This window comes from Sorex fumeus, unplaced genomic scaffold (genome assembly GCF_029834395.1).
Source record: "Sorex fumeus unplaced genomic scaffold, SorFum_2.1 ptg000130l, whole genome shotgun sequence".
Classification (NCBI taxonomy): Eukaryota; Metazoa; Chordata; class Mammalia; order Eulipotyphla; family Soricidae; genus Sorex; species Sorex fumeus.
The window spans coordinates 3,613,601-3,627,549 of NW_026606187.1; the positions used below are offsets into that span (position 1 = coordinate 3,613,601).

Below are 13,949 nucleotides of genomic sequence, written 5' to 3' on the forward strand. Positions count from 1 at the left end.
GACAGGAATAAAGGAATTATGGTGGTTGGGGGCTGGAGCGATAGCACAGCAGGTAGGGCATTTGCCTTGCACATGGCCGACCTGGGTTCGATTCCCAGCATCCCATATGGTCCCCCGAGGACCGTCAGGATTAATTTCTGAGTGTATGAGCCAGGAGTAACCCCTGAGCATCGCCGGCTGTGACCCCTCAAAAAATGAAAAAAATTATGGAGGTTGAAAAAAAAAACCATGAAGTAGGGAGTTAATAAATGAAAAATTCACGTGCAATGGGGGGAATCACATGGAAAGAAAGCAGGACTTGTTAAAAAAAATGTAGGAGGTAGGAGCGGAAAGAAACTTATTGGCTCTAGAGATGTGGAGCATTTGAGGAGTGAAATAACCTAAGATAAATAAGATAAGCACCTGTAGAAACAATGTGAGAGATACAGTCTTTGAGTTAAGTTCTGGAATAAAAGTTTCTGGTAAGAACTACCAGCTAGAAGATCAATAATGAGAGAGTACTTACTTGAGCAGCACCTGAAGCAAACTGGACCTGAGAGGGAGAGAGAGAGAGAGAGAGAGAGAGAGAGAACAGCAAAATGTTTTTCTCAACTGCACATAGAACATTCTCTGAGACAGAGTACACGATAGAACACAAAAGTAATCATAAACTTTAAGTTAGAAAAAATCATACAAACGATCTGTTCTTGCTGTAATGAAATGAAACTGGAAATCCACAACTGAAGGAAAACTCAGCCCCGATCTGAGCAGGCTTGGGACCTCCACCCAGATCCTCCAAATTCCAGTAGGTGGGGGTCACACCCACCAACTGGCCCCCTGGCGCCGTGTAATCCCATCAATGGCCAAGACTCAGAGACTGTAAAACCCAGCTCCCGGAAGAGAACAGCGCAGAGTCTCCTGCCCCTGCGCCTGGCTATCCTCGCTGGGGCCTCTTGGAGGGAGAGGATTGAGTTTCCTTCCCTGCCCCGACCAGGGCTCCGGCAGCCGAAGACCTCCAGAACCAGCCACCACCATGCTGAGACCACTCTCCACACGCATGAAAATACCAGCAGAGGAACAAAGGCATGCGGGTACCGGGGCTGAGATCTCCAAGCCTGCTCAGATCGGGGCTGAGCATCCTCCACCCAGATCCTCCAAATTCCAGTAGGCAGGGGTCACACCCACCAACTGGCCCCCTGGCGCCATGTAATCCCATCAACGGCCAAGACTCAGAGACTATAAACCCAGCTCCAGAAGTGCGCGGCCACATTTGTGGCCATGTGACATCTTACTTTCTCATTCCTACTTTGGACAAACTGGCAGGCTACCGAATGTAACCTGCCCACACGGCAGAGTCTGGCAAACTCCCCATGGTGTACCCAATATGCCAAATACCAGTAATAATGATGGGTCTCATTCTCCTAACTCTGAAAGAGCCTTGAATATGGCACTTTTTAAAAAATCTCAGGGCTAGGACGAAGGAGGCGTTACTGGGTTCTGCTCAAGGCAATCGACGAACAACAGGATGGTCGTGATTGTGAAGGAAAACTGAATGCTCTTAGCCAAAGGATCACAGAAGACACACAAAAAGGAAAATTAGAAAATGGCCTGAGAAAACCGGCAATGAAACACAACTACCAAAACTTATGGAATACTGCAAAGTGAGTGCTAGGAGGGAACTATACAGCTGTGACTGTACATCTGAAGATAAAGAGGCCAGAGGCATAGCTTAAGGAGCCGAGTACCTGCTCTGCACACAAGAGGGCTCAGTTTGATGCCCAGCTCAATAGATTGTTCTGAGCACTGCAAAGCTGAGTCCTCATGCACAGAGCTTGGAGTAGCTCCTGAGCACGATCAGGTCTGACCCCCAAACCAATCCCTACCTCTATCCCCCAAACAGGAAAGAGCTCACCTAAACTTCCATTTTGAGGAATGACAAAAAGAGCAAATCAACCTAATGTTAGAAGGGAGGAAATAAGGATTAGATCAAATAAAATAGAGAACAGAAAAATAAAGAAAATAAAATGAAAGCTTTTTATTTCAAAAACTCAACCACATTGATAAATCTTTAGTTATATTTTGGGACAGTGAAAGTGAAAGTGAGACACAAATCAGATTATTAAACTCAGAAATAAATGTGAGAACTAAATTATTACTGAGCAGAGATAAGAAGAGTGAGATGGTTCTACTCTCTATGAACAATTAAATACCAACAAATGGGTAGTCTAGATAAAATGAACAAATTTCTAGACATTCTTTTACAAAGATATAGAAACCCGAACAGACCTGTCATTATATGGGAATGTAATCAATACCAAAACACCTTCCAACAAAAACAAAATTAGCAAGCACCCACAGCAAGGAAATAAGATGGGAATTTTAAAAAAGTGTGAACCAGATAGTTTCACTTAGCAGAGTTTTAAAACTCACCAGTGAGTTCTACAAAACATCACACACACACACACACACACACACACACACACACACACACACACACTTCCTTATTACGTACAGGTCCAGGGAACAGATACAGACATTTCAGGGCATCATTTAGCTTGCCCGAACAACCAATATGAGGACATAAACAGGCCAGTTTGGCAAGGGCAAAGGGCAGAGGAGTTGAGCTGCTGCCAACGTGCACACAGAACCCCCCACTGGACCAAGGGCATGAACCTGATCCATAGGGAGCAAGACAAGAGCAACTTTGGGTTCGGGAGCTCTGCTCTAAGCTGCTGGCAGGGTACACACTGGCCCACTGGAGGAAAAGATGAGCCACACGTGGGCACTTGGCAACTGAGATTTATTGAAAACAACAGGTCAACAGGAGTCGGCATGATGACTTGGCAGCTGAGCTCTGAGACGAAGCCTGGCCGCCGCCACTCGGGGAACTCCGGGTGTCAACTCCAGGGAGGTTGAGTGGCCATGGCTTCTGGCTCCACGCAAGCCTTGAACAGGTTAACAAGTTATGTCCTTCAAACCTGAGGGGAGGAAACACAGAGCGCTGTTGAGAGACTCATGTCTGGAACCAAGGACACGGGCAGGAGGATGAAACTGTGCAGACCCCTGGCCCACAGTGCCTGGTCCCGGGCACCGCCCTTACCCTGAATGCTGTGGCTCTGGCCTCCTGTTTTGTAAGATGAGATTTCACAACGCCGTTGAGACGGGGTGAGACGGTGCTTACGGGGTGGTTTTAAAGGGATTAAGAAAGCTTTCGAAGTTTATGGGGTCTCTGCAGCCAGGGCCGGAATGTCTATCCTTTAAGTGCCTGAACTTTGAGCAAAGGCACACGTGGTTCTTCAGCAGACAGAGGTCTTTGCCAAACAAAAGCAAGCACTGATATTGAAAAGCAGTCAAGTGGGAAATGGGGACAAAGAAATCTCTTTTGCAAAACGTTCCGCATCCCATCATGGCTTTATAAAAAGCTGGAGTGAACTCATTTGTGCTTACAATCTACGTTTGCAAAAGTGTTTTGGTCATAATTTCATGCTAGAGTTTTATAACCATTAGTATTATGCTTGTGGAGTCTAATAGCAAGGGCAAATGCCCAAATTATACTATTACACTAGAAAGATCAGTAATCAAGTTATGTAAATTTAGAGATCAGCTCTGCTAAAAATAAATAGAAAAAGTGAAAGAAAAAAAGGATGTTAGAGGCTATCTCAGAATGATGATGGGCATTGTCCTATTTTTATTGTCCTATCTTTCAGAGTGTTTCCTAAGTCTTAATAAAAATTACACTGATTTTAAGAACCAGCGAGGAAAGGTAATGCGAAAATACACAATAAAGTTTAAATATAAAACAAATCCAAGAAAATAACATTCTCTGGGATGAACAGTACAGCTGGGTAAATCTATCAACTACTGAAAAGAGAATTCAAAGGTGAAGATTAACAAATTAGGGACAATCTGGAAATTTTACAAAGGAGACGGTGTATGTCTCTGCTGAGCTGCTTGGCATGGGTGCCGGCCCACGGCTATATTATTTGGACACACACCTGCAGGAGGCCGTCTCCAGTAGGCTGAAAGGCAGCTACTGAAGACCTATCTAAGCATCATTTCTACAGGCTGTAGACACAAGGGTAATTCCTAGGAGAAGCAAGAGCGACGTGAGGCAGCCTGTCAAGAGAGAACTGGATCAAGACCAAAGTATTTAGAAATATGAGGCCCAGATCCATTCTCTCTCCAACAAAAGCCCTACTCTGCCCTTCTGGAACTTCACATTAATCACAGGAGAGGAGAGGGAGAAATCCAATGCATGGCTGCACAGCTATCAGGAATGATGTCTGTTTACTATCGACTAAGCCTGGTTACACGTTGACTGAAAAAACAAACACTGGCTACTTTTATTGAGGTGATTATTAATAAGACTCTCAAGGTCTTATCTTCCAACTGAGGAAATTCCAGAATAGTCCTTTCTAGGGTGTAGGTTGGTTAGTTTGTTAGTTTTGGTACATGCGGTTTATTTGAACAGCTCTCCTAGTTTCAGGGCTATGAAAACAGAGGATGTAAGAGCAACTTCTCTGGAAATGCACATGGATACACGTATACAACCCTCTAGTTCTTTCGGGGCCCAGAGTAGCAGGCACTCTTTGAAAACACAATGTTCTCAGTTTCCAGATCACATCAATAAAAGCCCAACTCCATACCTAATTCAGTTCCACCTTTGGTCGCCCAACACAGGCAGTAATGCTGCATGAGCTGCTCAAGAAGCTCCATCTCGTCCAGGAACTCAAGGGACTCTATTCTGTGGGGAGAATGAAAACAAAACCATGACAATGCATCCAATTTAAAATAAGGACAATGGGTCACCGCTAGGGAGATTAGCCGAAGCTGACTACGAAACAATATGTACAATGTGGTTCCAGTCTTATTTTTACTGAAAAGAAAAATACCATAAACAAAGTCAAAAGACAAATAATATGATAAAATGAGGAAAGAAGCGTTTGCAATACAAATGGTAAAGGGTAGATTTCCTTGCTATATAAAGATTCTTTGCACATCAATGACAGCTTTAAAAAGTCATCTAAAAGACAGATCAATAATTTTTTCTCTCTCATTTATGAGAAATGTAAATTAAAGCACAAACCACCAGCTTTCAAATGGAGAAAGATCAAAGAAAGCTGACACTTTAGCAGGGACACTGGAAAAAGGTGCTCTCCTGCTTACTTCCAGTACTACAAAATGTGAAACTTCTTTGGGGGGGGGGTCATTTGATTAGATCTACTAATGTTTAAAATCTTATTCTGTCGGACCTCAGTGTTTTCAATGCTTTGATTCCATTGACAAAGATAATAAAAACTAAAAAACAACAGAGCCTCAAAAAGTTCTTTCATGACAAAAGAAACTCAAGCTAGAATAAAAAGACACACTACAGGATGGGAGAAAATACTGGCACACAATACTTCAAAAAAAAAAAAAACAAAAGACTAACATCCAAGATATATAAAGCACTCAACAAAGCTCAACAAAAAAACCAGCAACAATCTCATCAAAAATGGGGAGAGAAGAACACTTTTCAAAGCAGATACACGGACAGCCAACAAGTATATGAAAGTGTTCACCCTCACTTATTATCAAGGTAATGTAAATCAAGGTGACAATGAGGTTATCACCTCACACCAGTGAGAATGGCATAAATCAAACAGGCTGGAAACAATCGGTGTAGGCAGAAATGTGGTGAAAATGGAACTCTTATTCACTGTTGGTGGGAATGTTTTCTGGTTAAACGTTTGTGGAGACTACGGGGATTTCCTAAAAAGCAGCAGTACAGAGAGTCCATGTGATCTAGCATTTCTACTCCTTGGCATCTACCTCCAAAATAGAAAATATTCACTTGAAGAGACATATGCACACTTTATTTTTAATGCCTACAGTACAAGCGCTAGACTACTGAAGCAACCCAAATCCCCCACACCAGATGAATGGGTGAAGGAGTTATTGGAAATACACACACTGGAATACTACACAGCTATAGAAAAAAATGAAATCAAACAGTTCACTCCAACTTGAAGGAACCTGGAGGGTATAATGTTAAGTGAAGAAAATCAGAGGGAGGACAAATGATCTCATTCATCCGTTGTTTACAGAGAAACAAGACAAGGGAGTGGAAGACTGAAAAGGGTGACAAACTCTTGCTCCTGAAATACAGAACTGAGAATGCTAAGTAAGGGCAGTGTGGGATAGCAGTTACTGATGAGGAGGGCTGGATGCTACATCAGGTGGAGAGCTTTGGGCACTACGCTGGAGACAGGTCAACTGTGTACATTAAAACGATACACATTAAACTATTATAAACATGACCCCAACCATAATTAAAAAAACCATTACCAAGTGGAGGCTGTTGGGAGTATTGAGACATTGGCAGAGTGAGGCTGATACTGCGGAGTTGGAACACTGTTTGCCTGGAACTACATCACAGTGCCTGAGTAAGTAAAAGTCTGGGAAGAAAAAAACAGGCTATGGTATACCCTGGGCCGGAAAGGCTAACCCTCACAAAGAAATAAGTTTACATGCTCTGCACACTGGTGAAACCAAATGGACCATGAGCACTGCCAGGACTGACCCCCAAGCACTACCAGACCCGGCCCCTAAAATATAAAATGGGCCCCGGGGGGTGGCCAAGTACATACTGTGAATGCAAGAGATCTAGACTTGATACCTGACACCACCATAAGTAAGACCCTCAAAATGAAATGCTCATCCTTTTAATAATTCTGTTTTAAAATAAATTCACATTTTTTGGGGGTCACAGGACAGAACTGGAATTTCTGTGATAAACTTTGTCTCCACACGCTGATTTTTCAGTGATATACACATGAAACTTAATGTGTGAATGCAACATTATTTCAATGAAAGAATTTATACTAGATCTGTGCAAAGAAGTATTTTTAAAAAACAATTGCTGCAGCAGTATCAGAAGAAAGACAAAGCACCAGATGACTGCACTTTATATGCAGAATATAAAGAAAGCAAACAGACACACCACCCCTTGGATTCTGAAAACAGGACTAAAGTTACCAGTAAAAGCGGGGTGGAGGGTGGGAATAAATGATGGCAGGGGATCCAAGAGACTGTGGTCCTCAGCACTTTGCCAGCGAGGATAAAATGCATTTAAACAAGTGTGAACCTACACACACACACACACACACACACACACACACACACATATATCAAAATATATATATTTTGATATATATATATATATATAAAATCACTGTCACTGTCCTCCAATTGTTCATCTCTCTCTCTCTATATATATATGTGCTATAAATATATCCAGCTCTATAAACCAATGTACCTGTTTTTAAAAATTGCATATGCATCGCAAATAACTGCAATCTGCATGAAATGGGTTAAATCCTAGCTGCTTCAACTTGGGGTTACAACTCCACTGGAGGTGGCATGACTGAATGTGTGGAGCAGAGTACAAAAATGTTGTCAAGTAAATTTATGACCATTAAGTCATATTTGATTTGCACGCCTATTTTATGTGAAAATTTCTTGGGAGAAAGAATTGGAAAATAACATATTAGAGACATCTGGAGTGAATGTGGGAAGCTGCTAATCTACTTCCGTTCTTGAGAATTGTGCTCAATTGCTTACTCATTTCATGGCCTTTCAACAGTGGTTTTATATACTTTGTCTAGCCTTTGAAGTTCTTAATGATATAAGTCAGATACCAGTTACTTTATGATGGACCACCTTTAAGGCAATGTGTTTATTTTGCTGACATATTCATCAAACGTGCCTTGAGGCTTGTTACATGTTACATAACAATTAGAATACTTATAAAACTGCTAAAAGATGCAGATTTCTCTTTCTGCTTGCAGAAAACCTTTTTTAAAAAATAGAAAATAAATATCTTTGCAGGAAATTTTTTTTTCTTTTTTGATGAAAAGAGGTCTTAGGCAAAACAAAAACAAAAGTTCAAAATGCCTTGGGTTAAATAAACCAACATTATTAATAAAGAGTATGAATTGGAGGTGGAGAGATAGTACAATAAATTGAGATCTGCCTTGCATGTGGTCGACCTGGGTTCAAATCCTTGGCATTCCATATGGTCCCCTGATCACTGCCAGGAGTGACTTCTAAGTGCCGAGCCAGGAGTCACCCTTGATCACTGCTGGGTGTGGCTCAAAATCAAAACAAACAGAGAGAACATAAATAGATGTATTAACACAGAACAGCCTTTAAGTATTACAATGGAATTTAAAAAGCAAGTAATTCAGTAAGTAACATGCACAGCACATTACCTATGTAAAGAAAAGTGGGGCAAAACATGTTTTGTATTTGCAGATTACTTCTGGGAAACATTAAATAAACTTGCTGGTCTCTAATTACTGAGGAGACAGCAAACAGACACTCTTCACAATAAACACTCTATCCTAATTTACTGTTTCTTTTTCTAATCAAACGCGTGTACTTCTTACAAGTAAGTACAAGGTAACTGTAAAATGTAAATATGTGCAAATACAGAAACATGCATAAATATGTGAAAACAGCTTAAAATAGTTTTTTTTTCTGCCGAAGTTCAGGCAGAATATTTTTTTTTGGATACTTCCTAAAAAGTAACAAGAAAATAAAAATGGTCCATATTCCCACTATTTACTATGCCTCTTACCAACCTTCTGGCATTTCCCATTTGTTTGGACGCCGTTGTGAATGCGGGTGTACACGTGCCTTTGCCTGTATGGGCACATTCATTCCTGTCAAGCTACGCAGAACGAAGGGCCACTGCTGAGGTGAGAATCATTACCCATAAAGTACTGTTTGCTTCCCCAACTAGTATTACCAGATGCTGTGCGGGACAAATTTCCTGGAGAAGACCACCACCATAAGAGACACTCCAGGATGATTACCAGGCTCCGGCTGGGGGAAGATGCTTACTGGGGGCTGCTCGTTAGACCCGACCCAGGGCAGGCACCTCTGGAGGTGTTGGGAGACAGGAGCCTCTCACATGGTACTCAGGGGTCCCAGTGGCTACACTGGTGGTTCTCAGACAACCAAGGATGCGGTATAGCTCTGGCCCTGCATGCCGGGGATCCCAAATCACCCCGATGTGCCTGGGGCAGCCCAGTGGCGCCGGAGGCCTCCAGGGCTGCACCCAGGGATGTTGCAGGGACCATGGGGTGCCGAGCATCAAACCGGAGGTGTGCCCTGTCAGCTGCCCACCTTGGGGGGAGGAACAGTGCCGGGGGCACAGCACTTGCCAACTCTCCCAGGCCTGTCTTAGAGCCCTTTTCACGCACAAATCTGAAAATTTTCTTTTTATGTATGGAAAAAGCCCTTTGTAAGTGCAGACACGAATTCTGACACATCTGTAGCCTGGGAGGGCCGTGTGCAGCCTGGCCCGGGGAGAACAAAGCCCGCCTCAGCTCCTGAATGGTCACCTAAGGAAGGGCTTCTTTTTTTTTTTCTCCTAGTGACTCCTTTCGCCTGAGGGAAAAAATATTTAAAAAAAAAAGCAAACATGTTTTTTTCAGGGGCTGAAGTGATATAGTACAGCAGGCAGGGCGTTTGCCTTGCACGTAGCCAACCCGGGTTCAATTCCCAGCATCCCATATGGTCCCCCAAGCACCACCAGGAGTAATTCCTGAGTGCAGAGCTGGGAGTAACCCCTGTGCATTGCCAGGTTTGACCCAAAAAAGAAAAAAAAAACCCAAAACAAAACCAACTGTTTTCCAGGCACCAGGTTTTACAGTACCGTTGATAGCATTTTATGCATACAACTTGCCAACGCCATTCCCCCCGCCCCCATGACTCCCCACTGTACATCTCCCTCCATCACCCTGCCACGGGAAGCTCAGTTCCGTGGACCACTTCTCATTTTCTGTTGCCTGTGGCCATTCGTTGCCCCCTTTCTATATTGCTTTTATGTCCCACTACAGGAGAGGGAACCTTCTGGATCTGCCCCCTTCCTCTCTAACCTACCCAGCACACTGCCACCCGAGAAATGTTTTCCTGGCCCTGTTTTTCTAGGTATACAAATCAACCACGGGATGACAATTAGAGAAACCTGCGTTATAACAAGTTTTTAAGATTTCTCACAACCTCCCCTTGAAGTTGCCACGTGGGCTTGGCGTCACAGTTAAGCAACTCGGCTCTAAAGGATATCTTCTGCCTACAAATGGCCAGGGGTCACAAGAGACAAACGCCTGTGGAGAACGGCGGTGTTCTAATGCCAGTCCGAGGGCCAGTGACAGGTCTGTAGATGCAGAAAGGTTGAAAACCACTGGCGGAAGAATAAGCTGTTTCCCCTTGGGCCCAACACAAACCACGGACTCCGTGCTGGGAATGTGGAGGAATTGCTGGAGGATTTCCATCACGGATGCCAGAACAGGGCTATTCAAAAACTGTGGTTTGCCGTGGAACACCAAAATCAATTTGCGGGAGAGGCAAATTCTGGAAGAATTTAGGAAGTACTGAGATCATAGCTTTGTAAAATTCAAGTCTCTGACACATGCATGATTTAGAAGTGAGACTTCTACAAGGGTAGTAAGAAGCTCTGTGAAGATGCAAAGCCTAAAAAGTGCTTCCCTTATCTTTAAGAGAACAAAACCCATAACCCCATGCCTCCAAAGGCAAGAAGAAAGCAAAAATCAGGAAGTCAGGAAGTACATAGTAATAAGGAAGGAAGGAAGGAAGGAAGGAAGGAAGGAAGGAAGGAAGGAGAAAAAGCTATCATTAGCAATATCCAGAAAAGTACATGGTAACGATCTGTTACTATTGTGTTTTTTTTTAAATATTAAAAAAAAAACACAATAGTAATCACATGAGCTATAGTTACAAAGCTTCCATGTTTGAGTTTTGGTCATACAATGATCAAACACACATCCCTCCACCAGTGCACATTTTTCACCACCAATGTCCCCAGTATACCTCCCCTTTCCAACCGTCCCCCTGCCTCCATGGCAGACAATTTCCCCCAAACTCTTACTCTACTTTTGGGCATTATGGTTTGCAATACAGATACTGAGAGGTTATCACGTTTGGTTCTTATTCTACTTTCAGCACACATCTCCCATTCCGAACAATTTCTGTTACTATTGTGACAGAGAAATTGAAAGAAAAAAATTGGGTCAGGGAGAGGACTCAAAAGATCAGAGGGCATAAATTGTTGTTCCCTGAGCACTGAGCTGGGAGTAGGCCCCGAGAACCACTGGCTGTGGTCCCTAGCACAAAATCAAACTACACAGGACAATTAAATGCCTGGCTACACACAAAACTTTTCAGTCACTAAGCTTTATTATCATTGTCCATCTATCCACACAGCTTAAGAAAGAACATGAGACCATGCTCCATAAGAGGAAACGGCAAGCTTCACTGTTTAGTTATCAGAGACAAATATGATCTATCGCTAACTTTCACAGAGAGCAGTTTACAGACCGACACGTGTAATATGAACCTGCTGCTTCAATCCAACAGCAATCTCTGCATACATATTTGTCTTTACAGACACGAAGAACACAACTCCTGCTTATTAACAACAGCTCACTGACGGCAGGGGCTACAAAGCACAGTTACAACTAATTTATACTCCACTGCTCTGGGAAATTTTTTTTTTAGCACGTGCATGAATTTCTTTTACAATGAGACAAAGGTGATTTCCAAATCTGTGAGTGGAATCTTTTCCCGCCTTAAGAGTCCTCCATTATTCCCTACCCCCTAGAATTTCCACTGCACTGGTTGCTCTGGGAATTTTCCAGGTGCACTTGCTTATTCTCACGAAGGCTGTTCCTTTTGGCATACACTTGACCTTAGGTAGGGGCTAATGGGTTATCTACAAGGTGCTATCAGTGTTTAATATTCTTAGCAAGCGACAGCACAGCAGGTAGGGCATCTGCCTTGCACTCAGCCGACCTGGGTTCAATTCCTCCATCCCTCTTGTAGAGCCTGGCAAGCTCCCGAGAGTATCCCACACAACAGCAGAGCCTGGCAAGCTCCCCGTGGCGTATTTGATATACCAAGAGCAATAACAAGTCTCACAATGGAGACGTTACTGGTGCCCACTTGAGCAAACTGATGAACAATGAGAGGACAGTGCTACAGTGCCACAGTGCTTCAACACTTTGGAACTCTAGGGCTGAGAGACCGTGCAGGGGGTAAGGGGCACGCCTTGCATGTGGCCTACCCCAACTCAATCCCAGCACTGTCTGGTTCAAACACTGCAGGGAGCAGCCCATGAGCGGAGCTGAGAGTGGCCCCCAAAGTGCAGATGTAGCACCCAGCCTCCCATCACCCCTCCCAGACCACCCCCCCCCCCCCACCAAGGATACAGGCTCTCTCTGAATGCCCTTACAGCCCAATTAATCAGCAGGGGGGAAACTTTCCCCTAGCCATACCTGCTCACTTCAGCTCGTGGCAATCTGCTGTACAATTCCATCATGTCCACCGCCAGGGCCGTTTCCCACCCATTCAACAGGAGGCGTTCTTTCTGAAGTGGGCAGCGAAGAGAGAGACACCACAGAGAGCTGCCTACAGGCCCTGGGACACGGGGCACACTCCATCCCTCCTAGACCCACTCCGGCTACTCTCCCGGTCCCGCGGTTTACCTTGCAGTTTCCTAAATGGAGCATCAACCTTACACAGGGAGTTGGGGGGTGGGGAGACTCACCGAAGCATGAAGAACAACAAGGTGCCTTATCAGAGTGGCATGGGCACAACCCTTGAAAATGGGAGCCTGCTGGGAGTGGTCTCTTCCAGCGAAACTAATGGTTCTGAAATGGGGGTGGGAGGCTCCCGATTCAAACACTTTCTCCATCTTTTCATATCAGCTATACACTTTTTAAACCATCGGAGAAAACTGAAAAAGGATGGGTATTTGAGGAGATGGAGGGTTACTACTGATTTACTACTGATTTATAAGGGGCAATAGTGGTATTACTGTTAGCTTGGGGTGAATAAAAGTTCTTACTGGTAGAGTCACACTGCAGCATTTTAAGGGGGAAGTGATCAACTGCCTGGGGCTTCCCTTAAAACAGTCCAGCGACAACTGCAACAAAAATCTGGCTGATAAATACGGTAATTGATAAAATATCAGTAGTACTGAAGATGAGGGAGGGGACACTGGTATTTATTTTGCTCCTCTTTCACCTTCCGTGCTATTTAAAGCACCATTTAGTAAGTTCTGGGCTGTTCAAAGCGTAACTGGCACTTTGCCTCGAAGTGGCAACACAGAGCATGGATTTCCCTAGCACGAGGCACTGGTGGCCACGGGGAGCCCTGCCCACCTCCGCAGCAGTACGTCGGGAGGGCACCTATCTTGGCTGAGGAAGGGCCCAAGGGGTGTCCCCATCTCTGCTGGCTGACCTGTGACTCTAGGGACTTGCAGGTTTCCACTCCTGCCAGGTCACACTGCCGTCTCCGTAGGTTTTCAATCATGATCTGCCCAAACCGGTCATTCATGTTCACCTGGGGAGTGAGAGAGGAGGTCTGGCATCACCACAAGGCTCAGATTCTTCTGGAAGCAATACAAAACACCGCTGTCCTGTTTACAACCAGTCAAGGCCAAGCCTCGCTAGTACCCAGCACACTGCAATTACGGGGGCAGCACTAGCACAGCAGCAAGGGGAGGTGGTACAGTTGTTTCAAGGGCCGCCGGGCAGCATACATCTATTGGAAGTACCGCCTGTGACCTACCTAGTGTCCCACAAATATCTGCGTGTACATATGCAAAGATGAGGGATGTTACTGCAGCATCACATATAATAGGAAGATTCTGGAAAGAACTGAAATAAGCAATCAATGGAAGATGAAAAATTGGGGCACATTCTTCTGATGAAATACTATACAGCCATGAAAACAAGAAGAGAAACAGATATGAAATGATCTCGAAGACAAATTCTTAAAAAGGAACTCTTAAAAAGGGGGGCTGGAGAGATAGCTCAGGGGCTTTAGGCGCCTGCCTTATATGTAGCCAAGAGATACTGCATAAGGTCCCCCAAACATCATCAGATGTGATCCTGGAGCAC

The 13,949-nt window shown here is 44.1% G+C and overlaps 1 protein-coding gene across 1 annotated transcript in view; it reads right to left on the reverse strand.

The window, feature by feature from the left end:
• Positions 1 to 2,762: 2,762 nt before the first annotated feature.
• The window catches only part of LCMT1 (leucine carboxyl methyltransferase 1), a 57,187-nt gene continuing 46,000 nt past the window's right edge, over positions 2,763 to 13,949 (reverse strand). The window contains exons 8-11 of the mRNA XM_056138877.1: positions 13,288 to 13,389; positions 12,321 to 12,412; positions 4,626 to 4,723; positions 2,763 to 2,957 (exon numbers count right to left, since the gene is read on the reverse strand). Coding sequence (XP_055994852.1) covers positions 2,935 to 2,957; positions 4,626 to 4,723; positions 12,321 to 12,412; positions 13,288 to 13,389 — 315 coding nt within the window. The 3' untranslated portion in view covers positions 2,763 to 2,934. The remainder of the gene's footprint in view (positions 2,958 to 4,625; positions 4,724 to 12,320; positions 12,413 to 13,287; positions 13,390 to 13,949) is intronic.